Here is an 18333-nt window from a genome sequence, read left to right as displayed (position 1 = left end):
TAACTGCTCAAGTCAATACTGAATTAGACTTCTTGACTACAGTTTTATGAGCCGAGTTTCAATAATATGTTTAGTTAAAAACCCAGAAACAGATCCGGTACAACAGCAAAATATGTTGCTAAACCTTGTGGAATGCAAGAAAAATATCTCACGACAGAGTGACTCACGAATCAACAGACTTTTAAGGAGATGAAGTGGCCAACCATAACAGCAAACCAAGTAATGTCAGTATCAGAGCTACAGCAGAAAGTAACAAGCATCTGTAGGGTTCTGTGTAATCGTTGCTGACCTCACTGTTCACTCACCAATGCATACCAGTAACTCCAGCCCAGAGGAACGTGTCCGAGTCCACCTGCATCTGGGGCTCCATACTGGAAAGCAAGACAAGCAATGCCTTAGAAGTTCATGGGATGTGACCAGACCAGAAAGAAACACGGAACTGTCAGAATCTTTTTACATCAGTGCCTGAAACATGGTAAGTGCTTAATTTCCACAAGTACAAAAATCAATTGAAAAGCGAAGAACACTACAGACCTAGGAATTTCTGAAGCGTAAGTTGGCAAACTATGGCTGGTGGGCCAAATCCAGCCTGCCAACTGCTTAGCTGGCAAGCTAAGAATTTTCTTCCAAACATTAAAAAATATAAACACTAAAACAAACAAACAAACAAAAAACCCAAAAACCACCAAACAAAATCAAAATATACTTGAATGAAAAAAAAATCAAAAGAGGATTATTTTTGTGACAATTTGCCTGAAGTTTAAACTTCAGTGATGGTGAAGCCTTACTGAAACACGGCACCCTCACTGGCTTCCCCAGGTCTGTGGCTGCGTTCCAGCGACAATGACACAACGGAACAGTCACTACACAGACATACGGCCTGCAAAAGCCTGAAATAGTTACTCTTGGTCCTCTTCAGGAAAAGGCAATAGAGCTAAAGCCATAGGGCTCATCTGTTGAGCTACTGATTGCATAGACTGGTCTAGCCAGCCTTGTGGCTAACTGCCCAAATCAGGCTATAAGCTCTCAGTCTATCACCTCAGCTCTCCTGATGATGGAAGTCCATTTTTGCTATTTTATGTTTATTTTTTAACCATGCCACATGGTATGTGGGATCTTAGTTCCTCGACCAGGGACTGAACCCGCACCCCCTGAATTGGAAGCTCGGAGTCTTAACCACTGGACCACCACGGAATTCCCTGAAGACTACATTTGGACTCAATTTATCTGATGAAATGAATTAAGTGAAGAGACCACAGAGTCATCCCATTTTATCCTGACAAGGCTTAACACTGCCCATTTAATGCAGTACCTCTAAGAACTAATTCTTTGTAGTTTGAAGAATTTCTAATTTTGTGTATGTTAGAAGATCTTCAATATGAAAAGTAGTGTATGTTCTCTTTATGACCTGTAGCCATAATCCATCACACTTATTACTCACGACTCTTTACTGAGTCATTTTTCATCAAACCCACAAAGCTGAAAATTCCCCCAATTATTACAGGAAGGGAGAGAATTAACAAAATTCAGATCAGATATTAAGATCTCTAGCAACCATCGATAAAGTACATAAGAAAACATACATGTTCTCTTTGTCCTGAATCCCACTTTTACTTTAAGAGATAATCCCAAACACTCTCAAACACATTATTTTCATTAAGCCTGAACTCTGACTAAATGCTAAGGCCAGTGTGGTGGACGCAAGGCCCTGAAGCCTGGCCTGGGCAGGTCACAATGAGGCCTCCTTCATCCCGGGCCTTCAAGGCCAGCACGCTAACCATTCAGGCACATAATTCAATGGACTGAATGTCTCAGGCTTGGGCACTCTTCATCACTGATCTCCCCACAATCTGTTTCCAGTTTCCAAAAAATGGGTTAAGTTGTTATTATTCAGGAAAGAAGCGCAAAGGAAAAAATTCTTCACTCTGGTCCTGATAAAGGAGAAATGGAAACAAAGATACCATGACGGCCATGTGACAAGCAGAATTCTTGACCGAAAAAAGGGAAGATGTATCAGGCCACTGTGGTCTGAAGACAATTTTAAAATAAATGATCCAGAGACTGTCTGAAGAAAGAATAACCACCATGTCCAAATCCTGTAAATTACGTTCATGTAAGTAAGTTCCTGTTTAACAGGTAGATTAAGAGAAATGCCAGACACCCAAAAACCCTTTAACAGGACTTGAATGGATACTAATTAAAAAACAATTAACATGAATTATATAAATTCACATTTCAGGAGCTGTTATTAACAAAACAAAAGGGAATAATTAGACCATTCAACATACCTCATTTAAGTATTTCCCTGCAAAAAAGGTCTGATACCCACACATGGATCTGAGAATTGCTGGGAAAGTATTCGGCTCTTGGATCTTCTGCCAAGACTTACTGCTGCAGTTCCCCTCCAGAGTGTTGTTGACCACGTGATGATTGTGTGGGTACTTCCCTGTCAGGATGCTGGCTCGGCTTGGGCAGCAGAGAGCACTTGGCACATACTACAAAGGGAAGAGAAGTGAGAGAGACAGTTACACAAGACAGACGGATTTCTCATCATTTCTAATCAGAATAGAGAAAGCTGCTCAGTTCCCCTAACTTCAAATCTCTAATTTCCCGTGGGATAGGGATTTTCTTTATAGATAACACACTCCAGAGCTGCTTTAAGTTCTCTAGTGGAGACAGGAAACAGAACAACCAAGAGAACACACCTCTTTTTCCGCTAGTTTCTTTTTACAGGATAACCTGAAGTTGTTCTAATTTCATCGGCCAAAGAAATGTTACATACAAGGAACACAGCATGCTGGGAGTGAGGTCCCGAGCAAACATGAAGAATACTCCTTGAATCTAGAGCAGCTGAGAAGTAGGGAGTCATTTTCAGGCTGATCTGGAGTTTTCGCTTACCTGCATCACTTTATACACTGGACACAGATTTTTTTTTTTCCTACTCTAATTATGTATCATTAGCTCCTATCATCAACAGAATTACCCTATTTGACCTAGTAATATTTGTCTAGGTCCTAACACTCATTACCTATCCACTTTACAGAAGGGTAATAGTAGCTTATACTCACACCAGCAGAGCAGGAATGCTCATTTTGCTCACCCTCGCCAGAATTACGTATTATCCCTTTGAAACAATTCACATTTCTTTGGCCTTTTAAATTGGAATTGGCGTTCTTAAATACTGGTCAGGATGAACATTCTCCACATGCATACTGATCAATTGTGTTCATGTGAATGGTCTGTTCATGCACTTTGCACATTTTCCCTCCTGTTACCTAAGTTTTTTAAGACTTCCCTGGTGGCTCAGACAGTCAAGTGTCTGTCTGCCTACAATGCAGGAGACCCGGGTTCAATCCCTGGGTTGGGAAGATCTCCTGGAGAAGGAAATGGCAACCCACTCCAGTATTCTTGCCTGGAAAATCCCATGGATGGAAGAGCCTGGTAGGCCACAATCCATGGGGTTGCAGAGAGTCGGACACGACTGAGCAACTTCACTCACTCACTACATAAGCTTTAAGGAAGGATTCAATCATACTACAAATACTTCCTAGTTTTTACTTTTGCTTTTTAATTTGGTTGGATGTTTTGACTTTTGTAATTTTCACACTGGCAACTCTTTTAATTCTTTTTTATTTCCTGACCTATTTTTTGGCCAATGCTATGCTGTTCACTGGATCTTCATATTACATTTCAGAGTCTGGTAGAGATATCTCTTTAAAAATTTTACCTTGATTATTCTAACCTACTTATTATTCCAGATAACTTTGGCATCACTAAATTCAGCCTAAAAAGAATCCCACTGGGATTCTGACTAGAATAAGCATTTTATAACGTGTCTCTCCACAGAAAATGATGTGTATAACTATGCATGAAGTACTTTATCACTCACCAAATATTCTAACTGCATTTATAGGTCTTAACCATTACTGTACACCACTAGCTATTCCTAGAGCCTATATTTTCCTGCCTTTGTATCAGTGGGATCACTTCTCCCCCCACCTCATGTTTCTCTAACTAGTTACACGGAAGAAAGTTATTTACAGCTTTTCATTTCTAACTTACTAAATTCTATTAATTTAAAAGCTTTCCAACAACTCTCTTCTGATTTCTAAGTAGAAACTTCAGACAAGTGGAAATAACAATTTTGGCCTTCACAAGACTTATGCCATTGACTAGACAGTTCAGCAGATGATTAAGTGAGAAATACTGGGCCCTTGTTGTCTTCCCTAAGAACCATACCCTGAGACTTTAATCTTAACTATAAGTTGTGCTATTTGTTTGAAATAGTCATCATAGTGCATTCTTCTAATGGTTTAACAAGTTACAAGAAAAGGGGTGCCAACATTTCAGAGGACTTTTTTTTTTTTTTTGGATGCAGACCATTTTTAATGGTCTTTCTTGAATTTGTTAAAATACTGCTTTTACGTTTTTGTTTTTTGGCTGCAAGCATCCTAGCTCCCTGACCAGGAATCAAACTCTCACCACCCGCCCCCAACGTTGGAAGGCAAAGTCCCAACCAGGGAAGTCCCTCAGAGGACTTTTAAATATCTATTGAGACAACCATCTAATTTTCCTTCTGTTAACCACTGTTGGTGGACGATATAATAACCACCATTACATAGTGGTACTTACTACAAGTCAGGCATTGACATAAGTGCTTGCTTTACCTGTAACAATCCATTTAACCTCTGAGATAGGCTTTAGTATTCCTATTTACAAAAGGGGAAACCAAAGGCAAAAAAGCTTAATAACTTGCTCAAGGAAGCACAGCTAGAAAAGAGACAGCGAGAACATTCAAAACACAGTGGTCTGGTTCCAGAGTCTGTGCTCTTTACCACAACACTGCTGCTCTTCAAAGGATTTCCTGACACGAAGCTATGCTGCCACTGACTTGGTTATGAGCATGGTTCCTGAATTTGATTTGTCAGTATTTTGTTTTGGGTCTTTGCATTTATGCTTATATATGAACATATAGTATTAACATACATGTATATGTATGCACACACATATGCATAGTTGTTAGGTTTGTTCTGTTTTCTTGGTATTATCTTTGCTAGGTTTGACTATAAGGGTTAACTGGGCTTTGTAAAGTAGCCTGCAAGCTTTTACCATGGGACACTTTTATAGAGTATACAAATGATACCCAATTCTTACAATCCGTTTTCAAACCTCCAATCATGAAGGTTTAAATAAACTTCTCTAGTTCTGAGGTGCAGATCAGAATGGCTTACAAGATACCTGCCATTAATTTTCAATAGTTAAGTAGTAATATTTCAATTAAAAGAACTTACATCACATTAAATAGAATCTTTCCTTCAGATCAGGCATATAACTAGAAGAAAAACCATAAAAAATACAGTAGACTACTCAAAAGAGTGTTTCTTCTTAGAATATAAACACAAGAGTTTAACAAAATTAAATCAGCTTCAAAACTTACAGCACTAGAGAAAGTCATTCCCATTTCTCCAATGAGAGCCTTGGTTTTCTTCAGTGGTGTCTGTAAAATAAATAAATATCTGTCAAACAATTTCTTCCAATAAACTAAAACACAAAGGACAAAATTTGTGTTTTTTGATTACTCTCAACCTTTTATTCCCAAATGATCAGCTCCATCTGACACTAAGAAACAGCTGAGAGTCCTGTGTGATTCAGGAGATGAACCCAAGTTTGGTTCCAGTCAGTTATGTCCTGTGCAAAAGTTCAAGTAGTTAGAATGCTTGTGGGAAGGGAAAGTTCACAGCTGAAGATATTATTCTAGCGATGCTGATTTCAATGTAATGAAACCTTGATGCCCTTCTCTCATTTGTCACCAGCCCCCTTACAAAAAGATAGGGTATATCTACCTCCATTAATTCATCTTTAGAAGCAGAATCTGGAAAATGATATGAAAGGAGCCTTTCACCCCTTAAAAGAGAAATAAACCAACACTGACTGAACAAACTGACTCAAATATCAGTCACTTGGCATACAGCCCAGATGCACAATTTCTGACTACAAGCTCATGGCCCTCTGCACTAGACAACCACCACCTCAGGCAAAACTTGAGCCAAAGGGCAAACAGATCTACACAGAACCTCATCAAGCAAAAGACCAGTCAGAAATTACTTTGTTTATATCCTTGCTTTTTATCTTTTGCTCAAAGTTTAAGATCCTGACAAGTATAGAAAACAACTAGCTTCAAATCCTACTGTGAGGACAGAAAGCATGATGTTGGTCATTTAGATACAAATAATAGTAATAAAACTAATAATCTTTATTCAGATTTCAGACAGCAAGAAAGGACAATCTGAAGAAGCTCATTTTAGCTGTATTATATGAGTCGGTTCACGATGATTCTGAAGTGCCTTTGAAAGCTGAGACCATACTGAACACAGTCTTAAGTGTATTTTGTTGTGGAAAAATTCCTTACAGACTAATAACCCAAATACACAACTATATTAATAAGAGGGTCATTCTCACTGTATAAAAGTTACCACCACTGATTTATATAGATGTTAGAAAACCAGCAACCCACTCCAGTATTCTTGCCTGGAGAATCCCATGGACAGAGGAGCCTGGCGGACTACAGTCCCTGGGGTTGCAAAGAGTCGGACACGATTGAGCAACTTCATTTCACTTCACTAGAAAACCTAAAGAATCCATTAGCTTGAGAATTCTCACTTATTCAAGAACTCTGAAAAAGCATTTGACAAAACTCAACATCCATTTATGACAAAAATTCTCAAAGTAGATAGACAAGGAATGTGCCTCAACATAATAAAGGTCATATATAACAAGTTCATAGATAACACCCTACTCAGCAGTTTTCTTCTAGAATCAGGAACAAGACAAGGATACCCATTCTCGCCAATTTTATTCCACATAGTTTCAGAAGTCCTAACCACTGCAATCAGAGAAGAAAAAGAAAAGAAATCCAAATTGCAAAGGAAGGAGTCAAACTGTCACTGTCTGAAGACGACATGATACTATGCATAGAAAATCCAAATCCATCACCAAAAAACTACCAGAGCTCAATGAATCTGGTAAAGTTGCAGGACACATTAATATGCAGTTAATAAAGTTAATATGGTGTTGCATTTCTCTACACTAACAAAGAATTATCAAAAAGAAATTAAGGAAACGATCTCATTTATAATCACATCAAAAAGAATAAAATACCTAGGAATAAACTTACCTAGGGAAGTCAAAGACCTGCACTCACCAAATTGTAAGATAGTGGTGAAAGAAACTGAAGAACACACAAACAGATGGAAAGATACATCTGACTGATGGATCAGAAAAACTAATATTGTTAAAATGACCAAACTACCCAAGGCAATCTACAGATTCAATACAATTTCTATCAAAATACCAATGCCATTTTTCACAGTGCTAGAACAAACCATTTTTCAGTTTGTATGGAAACACAGAAAACCCTGTGTAGCCAAAATGACCTTGAGTAAAGAGCATGGAGCTGGAGGCCTCATGCTCTTTTGCTTCAGACTATACTACAAAGTTACAGTAATCAAAATAATATGGTACTGGCACAAAAACAGACATGTAGATCAATAGAACAGAATAGAGAGAAATAAACCCACGCACTTGTGATCTATTATATATGACAAAGGAAGCAAGAATATACAACAGAGAAAAGACAATCTCTTCAATAAGTGGTGCTGCCAAAACAGGATGGCTTCATGTAAGAGAATGAAATTAGAACATTTTCTCCCACCATATGCAAAAATAAACTCAAAATGGACTGAAGACCTAGATGTAAGACTGGAAACCATAAAAATCATTAAGGAAAAGAGAGGCAAAATGCTCTCTGACATACATAGTAGTAATATATTTTTGGATCTGCCTCCTAAGGCAAGAAACAAAATAAAAAACACATGGGACCTAATGAAATTTAAAAGCCTATGCCCAACAAACTATTGACCGAAGAGCAATAAAAACCTACTGAATGGAAGAAAATAGGGGCAAATGATATGACTGACAAGAGATCAACATTAAATATATAAACAGCTCATATAACCCAGTATTAAAAAACAAACCAACCCTGATTAAGAAACAAAAGCCCAGGGCGTCCCTGGTGGCTCAGTGGTAAAGAATCCACTTGCCAATGCAGGAGACAAGGGTTTGATCCCTGATCCAGAGATCCCACATGCCCCAGAGCAACTAAGCCTGGGACCCACAACTACTGAGCCCATGGGCTGCAACTGCAGAAGCCTGTGTGCCCTAAAGACCATGCTCCACAACAAGAGACGCCCACACACTGCAACTACAGAGTAGTCCCTGCAAGCCACAACTATAGAAAAGTCCATACAGCAGTGAAGACCCAGCACAGCAAAAAAAAATCAATAAACTTATTTTTAAAAAAGAAACAGATGACTTAAACAGACGTTTCTCCAAAGACATACAGATGGTCAGACACATGAAAAAAGATGCTCAACACCATTAACCAGACAAAAGTAAATCAAAACCACAATGAGATACTACCTAACACCTGTCAGAATAGCCATTATTAAAAAAGACCACAAATAACAAATGCCAACAAGGATGCGGAGAAAAGGGAACCCTTGCACATTGTTGGTGGAAATATAAATTGGCACAGTCGCTGTGGAAATAGCATGGAGGTTCCCCCAAAAACTAAAAATAGAACTACCATATGATCCAGCAATTCTACTCCTGGTTATATACCTGCAGAAAACAAAAACATTAATTTGAAAAGATACAGGCACCCCAATGTTCATAGCAGCATTATTTACAATAGCCAAGACATGGAAGCAACCTAAGTCTCCATCAGTAGATGAATGGATAAAGAAGATGAGGTATATATCTACAATGGGATATTACTTAGCCATAAAAAAGACTAGTATTTTGCCATCTCTAACAACCTGGAGGGTATTATGGTTAGTGAAATAAATCAGACAAACACTGTATGTTTTCACTTCTATGTAGAAGCTAAAAAATAAAACAAACTAATGAATATAACAAAAAAAGAAAGGGATTAACAGACACAGAGAACAAACTAGCGGTTTCCCAGTAGGGAGGTGGACGTGGGAGGCCCAGGACAGGAGTAAAGGATTAAAAGGTCCAAACGACCATGAATAAAATGTGTAAGATAAGGTACACAGAAGCACTGCGCGGCACACAGAAGACCGCCGATACGGGGTAACTGTAAACTGGGTGTCATCTATAACAACCTTGAATCACTATGTTGCACACCTGAAACATACTGTAAACCAACATATCTGAATTTAAAAAAAAAAAAACCACTACAGTAGTCAGAACAGAAATGGTATAAAAACAGAGACACAAATTAAGAGAACAGAACAGAGATCTTAGGAATAAATCCACACACTGAGGGTCAATTCATTTATGACAAAGGAGCCAAGAATATACAGTGGGAAAGGAATAGACAATAAATATTGCTGGAAAAGCTGGACAGCCTCATGAAAATCAATAAAGCCAGAACACTCCCTCACACCGTACACAAAAACAAACCCAAAATGGCTTAAAGACTTAAATATGACACCATAAAATTCCTAGAAGGAGGAGGCAAAACACTCTGACATAAACTGCAGCAATATTTTCTTATATCAATCTCTCAAGACAAAAGAAATAGAAGCAAAAATAAACAAATGGGACCTAGTCAAACTTACAAGCTTTTGCACACAAAGGAAATCACAAACAGACAAACTATGGACTGAGAGAAAATAGCTGCAAAGAATGGGACCCACAAGGGGTTAATTTCCAAAATATACAAACAGATCAGTATCAAAAAAACAAAAACCCAATCCAGAAGTCTTCTTTTGAAGAGTTAGGTCTTTTGAAAGTTAGGTCTTCTGCCCTAACAAGACACTTCTCCAAAGAAGACATACAGATGGCCAACAGGCACAGGAAAAAATGCTCAATACTGTTTAATTATTACAGAAATGGAAATCAAAACTACAATGAGGTATTGCCTCACACCTGTCGGAATGGCCATCATCAAGAAGTCTACAAATAATGCTAGAGAGGGTGAGGAGAAGAGAGAATTTTCCAACAATGCTGGTATGAATGTAAATTGGTGCAGCCACTATGGAGAACAGTATGATGGTTCCTTAAGAAACTAAAAGTATAATTACAATATGATCCAGCAGTCTCACTCCTCAGCATGTATCTGGAAAAGACAAACAGTCTAAAATTTGCAAAGATACACACACCCCAATGTTCACAGCAGCACTATCTACAACATCCAAGATGTGGAAGCAACCTAAATGTGCATCAATAGATGAAATAAGATGTGGGGGGTATGTGTGTGTGTGTGTACACACAGCGGAGTATTACTCTGTAATAAAAAGGATGAAATTCTGAAAATTTGCCATATACACACAGCGGATTATTACTCTGTAATAAAAAGCATGAAATTCTGAAAATTTGCCATTTGCAGCAACATGGATGGACCTAGAGATGATCATAATAAGTAAGGACACAGAAAGACATATTATATGATATATTTGTATGTGGAATCTAAATACAAATGAACTTATTTACAAAAACAAAAACAGACTCACATAGAAAACAAGCTTATGGTTATCAAAGGTGGGGGATGAAGAGATAAATTAGGAGTATGGGATTAACAGATACACATGACTATATATAAAACAGATTAAAAAAACAAAGACTTACTATGTACCATGGAGAACTATGGGCTTCCCAGGTGGCACTGTTGGTAAAGAATTTGCCTGCCAAGGAGATGCCAGAGATGTAGGTTCAATCCCTAGGTTGGGAGGATCTCCTGGAGGAGCAAATGGCAGTCCACTCCAGTATTCCTGCCAGTAAACTCCATGGACAGAAGAGCTTGGCAGAATTCAGTTCATGCAGTTGCAAAATAGCCAGACATACTTAATGACTAAACAACAACAATAACAATACGGAACTATATTCACTATCTTACTGTAAACTATAATGGAAAGGAATCTGAAAAAGTATATGTATATATACAACTAAATCACTTTGTTGTACACCTGAAACACAAGACTGTAAATCAACTACAGCTCAATTAAAGAATAAAAAAATCTACAGAGCAAAAGAAACTTACTGAATGGGAGAAAATATCTGCAAGTCAGACTTGATAAAGGATTAATATGCAAAATATATAAAGAACTCATACAATTCAATAGCAAAAACAATCGCCAACTAAAAAATGCACAAAGGCTCTGAATAGATGTTTTTCCAGAAAAGACATATGAATGGCCATAAGGTACACGAAAAAATATTCAATGTTTCTAATTGTCAGGGAAATGCAAATGAAAACCACAATGAGATAGAACTTCCCACCTGTTAAAATGGCTATACTCAAAAAGACAAGAAATTAAAAACACAATGAGATAGTATCTCATATCTATTAGAATGACTATTACTATAAAGACAAGAGATAAAAAGTTATGTGGCAGTCTGGATGGGAGGGGAGTCTGGGGGAGAACGGATACAAGTGTATGCATGGCTGAGTTCCTTCTCTGTTCACCTGAAACCATAACAACATTGTTTATCAGCTATACCCCAATACAAAATTAAAAGTTTTTTAAAAATAAAATAAATATATGCACAACTTCAAAAAGATGTGTTGGTAATATAGAAAATAGGGAACCCTTACCAGGCTTCCCTGGTGGTTTAGACGGTAAAGAGTCTGTCTGCAGTGTGGGGGACCTGGGTTTGATCCCTGGGTCGGAAAGATCCCCTGGAGAAGGAAATGGCAACCCACTCCAGTATCCTTGCCTGGAAAATTCCATGGACGAAGAAGCCTGGCAGGCTCCAGTCCATGGGGTCGCAAAGAGTCGGACACAACTGAACACGTTGACTTCCTTTCTTTCTTATGCAATTGTTGATGGAAATATAAACTGGTTCAGCCAGTATGAAAAATCATATGGAGGTTCCTCAAAAAATTAACAATACAACTAACCATATGATCCAGCAGTTCCACTTCTGAGTATCTGAAGAAAATGAAAATGCTAACTTCAAAAGCTACATGTACCCACATGTTCACTGCAGCATTACTTACAACAGCCAAGACATGGAAACAGCCTCAATGTCTACTGACAGATGAATGGGTAAAGAGGATATTGTACATACATACAATGGAATAATACTCAACCATAAAAAAAGAATGAAAATATGCCATTTGCAGTGAATCCATAGGGAGAGGAAATAGGAATGCAAAGTGTAAATGGGAAAAGGACTGTGTGAGCTGATTGTTAAGGAACCTAATAGTCAAATTGGTATTCATACAAAGCTATTGGAGAGTGATTTTACAGTAAGACTAAATTGTGTGATGGTAACACATTTGCTAAACAAAGTGTGCCAGGCACTGATCTAGGCAGTGGTGGACAAAAGATAGACGGTCCCTGCCCTCATGATCCTTGCACTTAAAACAACGGGGAAACAGACAACTATTCCAGGCAGTGAAGAGAGCTATAAACCTGGACATCGCACTTGAGGCTGATAAGAGAAAAGGGGAAAACTACTTTAGATGGGTGGTCAGGAGAGGCCTCCTTCAGGATGTAACTTCAGTACTGACGGTGACATGGTGAGTCAGTCATGCAAAGCAGGAGAAGATGCTTTCAGGGTGAGTGAACAAGTAAAATGCTGCCAGAAAGAGAAAGCAACACCCATGAGGGTGGAACAAAGGCCAGCGTGCTAGAAGTAGCAAAGAAAGCAAAGGGGAGCACACGGTAAAAAGACAAGGAGAGGCAGGAGCCAGACGTCGACGCAGGGCTGTATAGTTATTCAGATTTTAGTTTAAGTCAAAGTCGCTCGGTCATGTCCAACTCTTTGAGAACCCATGGACTATACAGTCCATGGAATTTTCCAGGCCAGACTACTGGAGTGGCTAGCCTTATCCCTTCTTCAAGGGATCTTCCCAAACCAGGGATCGAACCCAGGTCTCCGTCATTGCAGGCGGATTCTTTACCAGCTAAGCCACAAGGGAAGCCTAAGAATACTGGAGTGGGTAGCCTATCCCTTCTCCAGCAGATCTTCCCAACCCAGCAATCAAACCGGGGTCTCCTGCATTGCAGGCGGATTCTTTACCAACTGAGCGATCAGGGAAGCCCTTTAGTTTAAGTAGGAAAGGTGTATTAATAACCATAACCTTTATACTGCTAAACAGTAGTACAAGGGATAACCATGCTCTATGCTTAATCAAACAAGTCCCAAACAGGAACTTGTTTGTACCAAAAATGTATATGTGGGCCCATGCTAACCTGAATGATAAAGTCAGTCCTTAAGATCTAAACACAGATAGCGGCTGGTCAGGTTAAGGCCAAACTACATTCTTTAAGAAACAACCAACCTTACACTTGCATGTGACTAATGTGCTGCTTTACTTGTCTGAAGCAAAAAAAAAAAAAAAACCTACCAAAAACGCTAAAGGAGTCATTCACTTTCCTGGGCCCCAAACACATCTGCTCTGAAACAACATTTAGACCATTCTGATAGTTCTATGGCTAACTTTTAAAAATGAAAGATCACTTTGCCTTAAGCAAGGACATGATGTATTCATTTTTCCCCTATGTCTCCTTTCCTCACTTCCTTGAGATTTTGACCAAACATCACTTTTTCTAGAGAGAATGTCTTTAAAAAGAGCAACCTGTGCTTCACTGAAGAACACTATGTTCATCACACTGCAATAACAAAACCAATTGCAATGAATAAAACCAAGAAATGGATGAACAGTTCCCTGGGCAAAAACTAAAATGGAGTTCCACAGATGAAACCTACACCAAGAAAGATAAACTGTTAAAGATGATGCTACCACATAAAAAACTACTACTTTTTTGGTAGATGACTGCAAGATTCCAAAACCACAACCCATACATGTGCTATATTCCTTTGACCTGAGTTAGTCTGGGGGATTGACACCTGTTTATTTGCCAACTAAGGTGGCAATTCATGATCTTTTTGGGGAGGGGGGGAGGGGGCGGGGGTCAGAGACTTCCCTCTCCCCACAAAAATGAAAATAATACACACAAAGTATTGCATATAAATTAACAAGTTGCATGACCCCACTTGTGTTCCTGAATGTCACCTGAAAAAAATCTCCGATCTATGTATGGTATGAGTGACTATGCTGATACGGGTATGTTGAATGATATCCGGTAAATCAGTATTACCACAGTATTTTAGAATAGGAGAAAAAGCATATAATCTCAGGGTTCTGAGATTACAAGATGCCAGGATTTGCCCCTCATTATAGCTATGTAAGGCTTCCCTGGTGGCTCAGTGGTGAAGAATCTACCTGCAAGGCAGGAGACCTATGCTCGATCTCTGGGTTGGGGAGATCTCCTGGGGAAAGGAATAGCAATCCACTCCAGTCTTCTTTTCTGGGAAATCCCAGGGACAGAGGAGTCTGGCAGGCTACAGTCCAGGGGGTCACAAAGAGTCAGACACAACTGAGTGACTAAAAGCACCAACCACATTGCTATACGAAGTTTGGCCAAGTTAGTTAGCCCCTTCTATATTTAAGTTTCTCATTTTTTAAGGTAAATATAATACCTACAGCAGAGGATTCCTGTGATGACTGAAGCACAGGATAAAACACTTCACACTCTGACTAGTTCCAAAAGTGAAAGTGAAAGTCACTCAGTCAAGTTCAACTCTCTATGACCCCACTGACTATGCGGTCCACGGAATTCTCCAGACCAGAATACTGGAGTGAGTAGCCTTTCCCTTCTCCAGGGGATATTCCCAACCCAGGTATCTAACCCAGGTCTCCTGTATTGCAGGAGGATTCTTTACCGTCTGAGCCACCAGGAAGTCCAACTAGCTCCAAGTAGGTTCTCAAATGCCATTATTTCTTTGCTCTTCCGCTTCAAGTCTTGTTTGACAATTAGTGGTAGAATATTCTGTAAAAGATTACAGACGTCAGAATTCTCCAGAAAACTGACAGTATTAAATTTGACTTTTCCTCCACTTAATTTTGGCTCTTCTCTCCAGCACAAACATCTACAGAAAGAATTTGCTACTGCTTTAAAGGAGTAAACCTGATTAACACACTAAGGGGAAGAAACCTTAGATACACACAAACCACACTGGTGGTCTATGAGAGCTGAAGAAACTGAATCCTGAATACCTCACAGTAAAGTGATGAATTTTATTTTCAACTGAGCTATGAAGACTTGGCCTTTTAATTAAGTCACTAAATCATTATTAATTTTTGATGGAGATGGCTTGATTTTTCTGGACAAAACACTTCAAAAATACATACGAAAATGTGTTTAGAAAGGAGTTTCGTGGGACTTCCTTGGTGGTCCAGTGGCTTCAATTCTGAGCTCCCAGTGCAGGGGGCATGGCTTCAGCCAAAAAAAAAAAAAAAAAGTTTCGTTAGGAGGGTAAGTGTGGCAGCTGGAATGGTGGAAAAAAACAAGTAAAATCCATGAAGGCCATTAAGTCAAGATTCTTCAAAGTCAGTGGGACCAAGCAGAAACTAAAAGGCAATGAGGTACACGTGGCAGGCACAAGTATGGAGTTAAAACGCAAGCATCTTAAATATCATTTAGAAAAGACTCTCACACTCTTGAACACAGCTAAAACATATCTACATATGGATATGCTTACCTTGACTGCCATGTTTCACACATTTTCTATTCTACTCTATTCCGTAGGAAAGTAAAAATGCTGGTGGCTACTCACTGAACTGATTTCATAACTCACTTATGGGTTGAAATCAGCAGTCTGAAGGACCCTGAGCTAGAGTGTTCCCACACAGTAAAACTTAGGAACCTCGTGCCTAAAGTGTTTCAAAACAAAAAGAGAACTGAAAGGAAGAAAGCAATAACGAACTTGTTTTTAAAAAGATTTAAGAGGAATGCCATACCCAGGATCAGAGGACTAGTCAGGATTCTGTCTGTACAGCCACAACCACTCATGTGCCTGAGGCAAGCCACTTTCTGGGCCTCCCGGAGGTAGGGGGTTGAGTAGATGTTCTTGAAGGTCACAAACTTGAGAATGCGAAGATACAGAAGTAAAATTCACCCTGGCAAAGAATGAAGTCTCGGAAAAACATCCATCTGATACCAAACGGGAGGGCTGACAGTATTTAATGCATCAGCCAGGTGTTCAATTAGGCTAATTGAATCTTCCTGATTCTTGTAAGGCAACGCATTCCCTGAAGAGTTCGACAACCTACCTACCAGAACACTTCATGTCAGCACTTCTTTCGTAAATATGAGGCACAGACATCGTACACAGGGTCAAATGCATAAGTGGCCTCGGTCCCTCATAGAGGCGGCTGGATTTCGCCCCTAGCCCAAAAGACAAGCAAGGCTTGCGTCCTCTTAGCCATCACCTGCTCCTTATTGGTTCACCCCATCCCTGACTGACGTCCACGAGGTTGTCTCGAGACATGAAGCAAACTCCTCAGCAGTAAGGTCCAGACTAGAAGCTCTGTGTGTGGACCCAGAACCCACACAAGAGAAAGAGGAAGCAGAGTCCTTCACCTCTACAAGCGGGCGTATGGCCCTGGAGCGGCGAAAGCAAATCAGCTCGGGGTAGAGGTAGCGAGGTGAGGGAGTCCGGGTGGGGAAGAAGGGCCAGAAACCCCGGAGTCAGCCCAGGAGGTGCAGGGGCGGGGCGGAAATAAAAAGAAGAGTTACCATGCCGCCGAGCACTTCGTCCTGGTCATCAGCGAGAAGCAGCACCACGTTGGGCCTCCGAGAGCCCTTCGCCGCCCCGGAGACCCCCAGGCAACCACCCAGCACCAGCAGCAGCAGCAGCGTCGGCGGCGGCGCGGGGCTGCCGGAGGGCAGGTGGCGGGGGCCGCCTCGCCGGGGCCTATCTGGGGCCAGAGACAGGAGCCGCATGGCGGACAGGGCTCCGGGGGGACCCCGGGCGCAGCGGAGAGACGCGCGGATGATTGGAGAGCGAGAAGCCCAGGAGCAGCTGGAAGAAAAGGGTGTACACTGAAGGGGCACGGGCTCGGGTCAGGCGTTTTCTCCCGGGCGCGATCACGTGAATCGGGGGCAGGAGGCGGAGCGCGCCGCGCGGTCACGTGACGGGCGGCGGGGCGGGGCTTCGGACGGAAAGGGAGCCGGGCGGGAGCAGCCGGTAGGGAAAGCGGGAAGTGGCCTGGAAGGGGCGAGAAGGCTGCCGATCGGCGGACCCGCCCTTGCTCCCAACTCGGGCAGAGGTTGGGTTCTGGTAGGACCTGTTTCGGAGTGCTTTGCGCAGGGATGAAAATGGGGGGAAGATCGGATAAAAGGGAATCAGCCAATAGGAAGCAGTTAACGGCATCCGGTCCAATCACTTCATGGCAAGTAAATGAGGAATCAATGGAAACAGTGACAAGACTTTATTAGGGGGAGCTCCAAAATCACTGCAGACGATGACTGCAGCCATGAAATTAAAAGACGCTTGCTCCTTGGAAGAAAAGCTATGACCGATCTAGACAGCGTATTAAAAAGCAGAGATAAAAAAAAAAAGCAGAGGTATTACTTTGCCAACAAAGGTCCGTCTAGTCAAAGCTATGGTTTTTCCAGTAGTCATGTATGGATGTGAGAGTTGGACTAAAAAGAAAGCCGAATGCCGAATAATTGATGCTTTTTAACTGTGGTGTTCGAGAAGACTCTTGAGAGTCCCTTGGACTGCAAGGAGATCCAACCAGTCCATCCAAAAGGAAATCAGTCCAGAATATTAGCTGGAAGGACTGATGCTGAAGCTGAGACTCCAATACTTTGGCCACCTGATGCGACGAACTGACTCATTTGAAAAGACCCTGATGCTGGGAAAGATTGAAGAAGGGAGGAGAAGGGGACGACAGAGGGTGAGATGGTTGGATGGCATCACTGACTGGATGAGTTTGAGCAAGCTCCCGGAGTTGGTGATGGACAGGGAAGCCTGGTGTGCTGCAGTCCATGGGGTCGCAAAGAGTCAGACACGGCTGAGCGACTGAACTAAAAAGGGGTAATATGCCTTCCAGGTAGTGGAAGCTGGTGGGCAAAGTCTGGGTCTTACTGTATTTAATCCCTGAGTCAACAAACGCTTATTGAAAGCCCTTATATATAAAATAGCTTTTAATATTTCCTTCAGCTCATTTTAACTGTAAACCTGTCTATACTATTCCTCAGCTGATACATGATGTCAAACCAACAGTTTCAAGATATTTTGGCAGCCTAAATATCCCTTGATGGATTTGGGAGTATTTACCCTAACATTCAATTGGTGAGTTTTTGAAAGACCTCTTAGATGATGTTGGAAGCTGTGCAATTAAGCAAAAATCAATACACTGCTTTATGGCTACCCAACCAAATATTAAGTAAGCTTTGGGGGGAAATTCCAGGAACCTAGGACTCCAAATATTTCTGTAATAGCTCT

The 18333-nt window shown here is 40.7% G+C and overlaps 1 protein-coding gene across 1 annotated transcript in view; it reads right to left on the bottom strand.

The window, feature by feature from the left end:
• GNS (glucosamine (N-acetyl)-6-sulfatase) overlaps window positions 1-16966 on the bottom strand; it is a 46663-nt gene extending 29697 nt beyond the window's left edge. The window contains exons 1-4 of the mRNA XM_043888103.1: window positions 16617-16966; window positions 5438-5497; window positions 2289-2495; window positions 306-371 (exon numbers count right to left, since the gene is read on the bottom strand). Coding sequence (XP_043744038.1) covers window positions 306-371; window positions 2289-2495; window positions 5438-5497; window positions 16617-16823 — 540 coding nt within the window. The 5' untranslated portion in view covers window positions 16824-16966. The remainder of the gene's footprint in view (window positions 1-305; window positions 372-2288; window positions 2496-5437; window positions 5498-16616) is intronic.
• Window positions 16967-18333: the final 1367 nt, after the last annotated feature.

This window comes from Cervus elaphus, chromosome 3 (genome assembly GCF_910594005.1).
Source record: "Cervus elaphus chromosome 3, mCerEla1.1, whole genome shotgun sequence".
NCBI classification, from domain to species: domain Eukaryota; kingdom Metazoa; phylum Chordata; class Mammalia; order Artiodactyla; family Cervidae; genus Cervus; species Cervus elaphus.
This window is presented reverse-complemented; position numbering and strand designations above follow the sequence as displayed.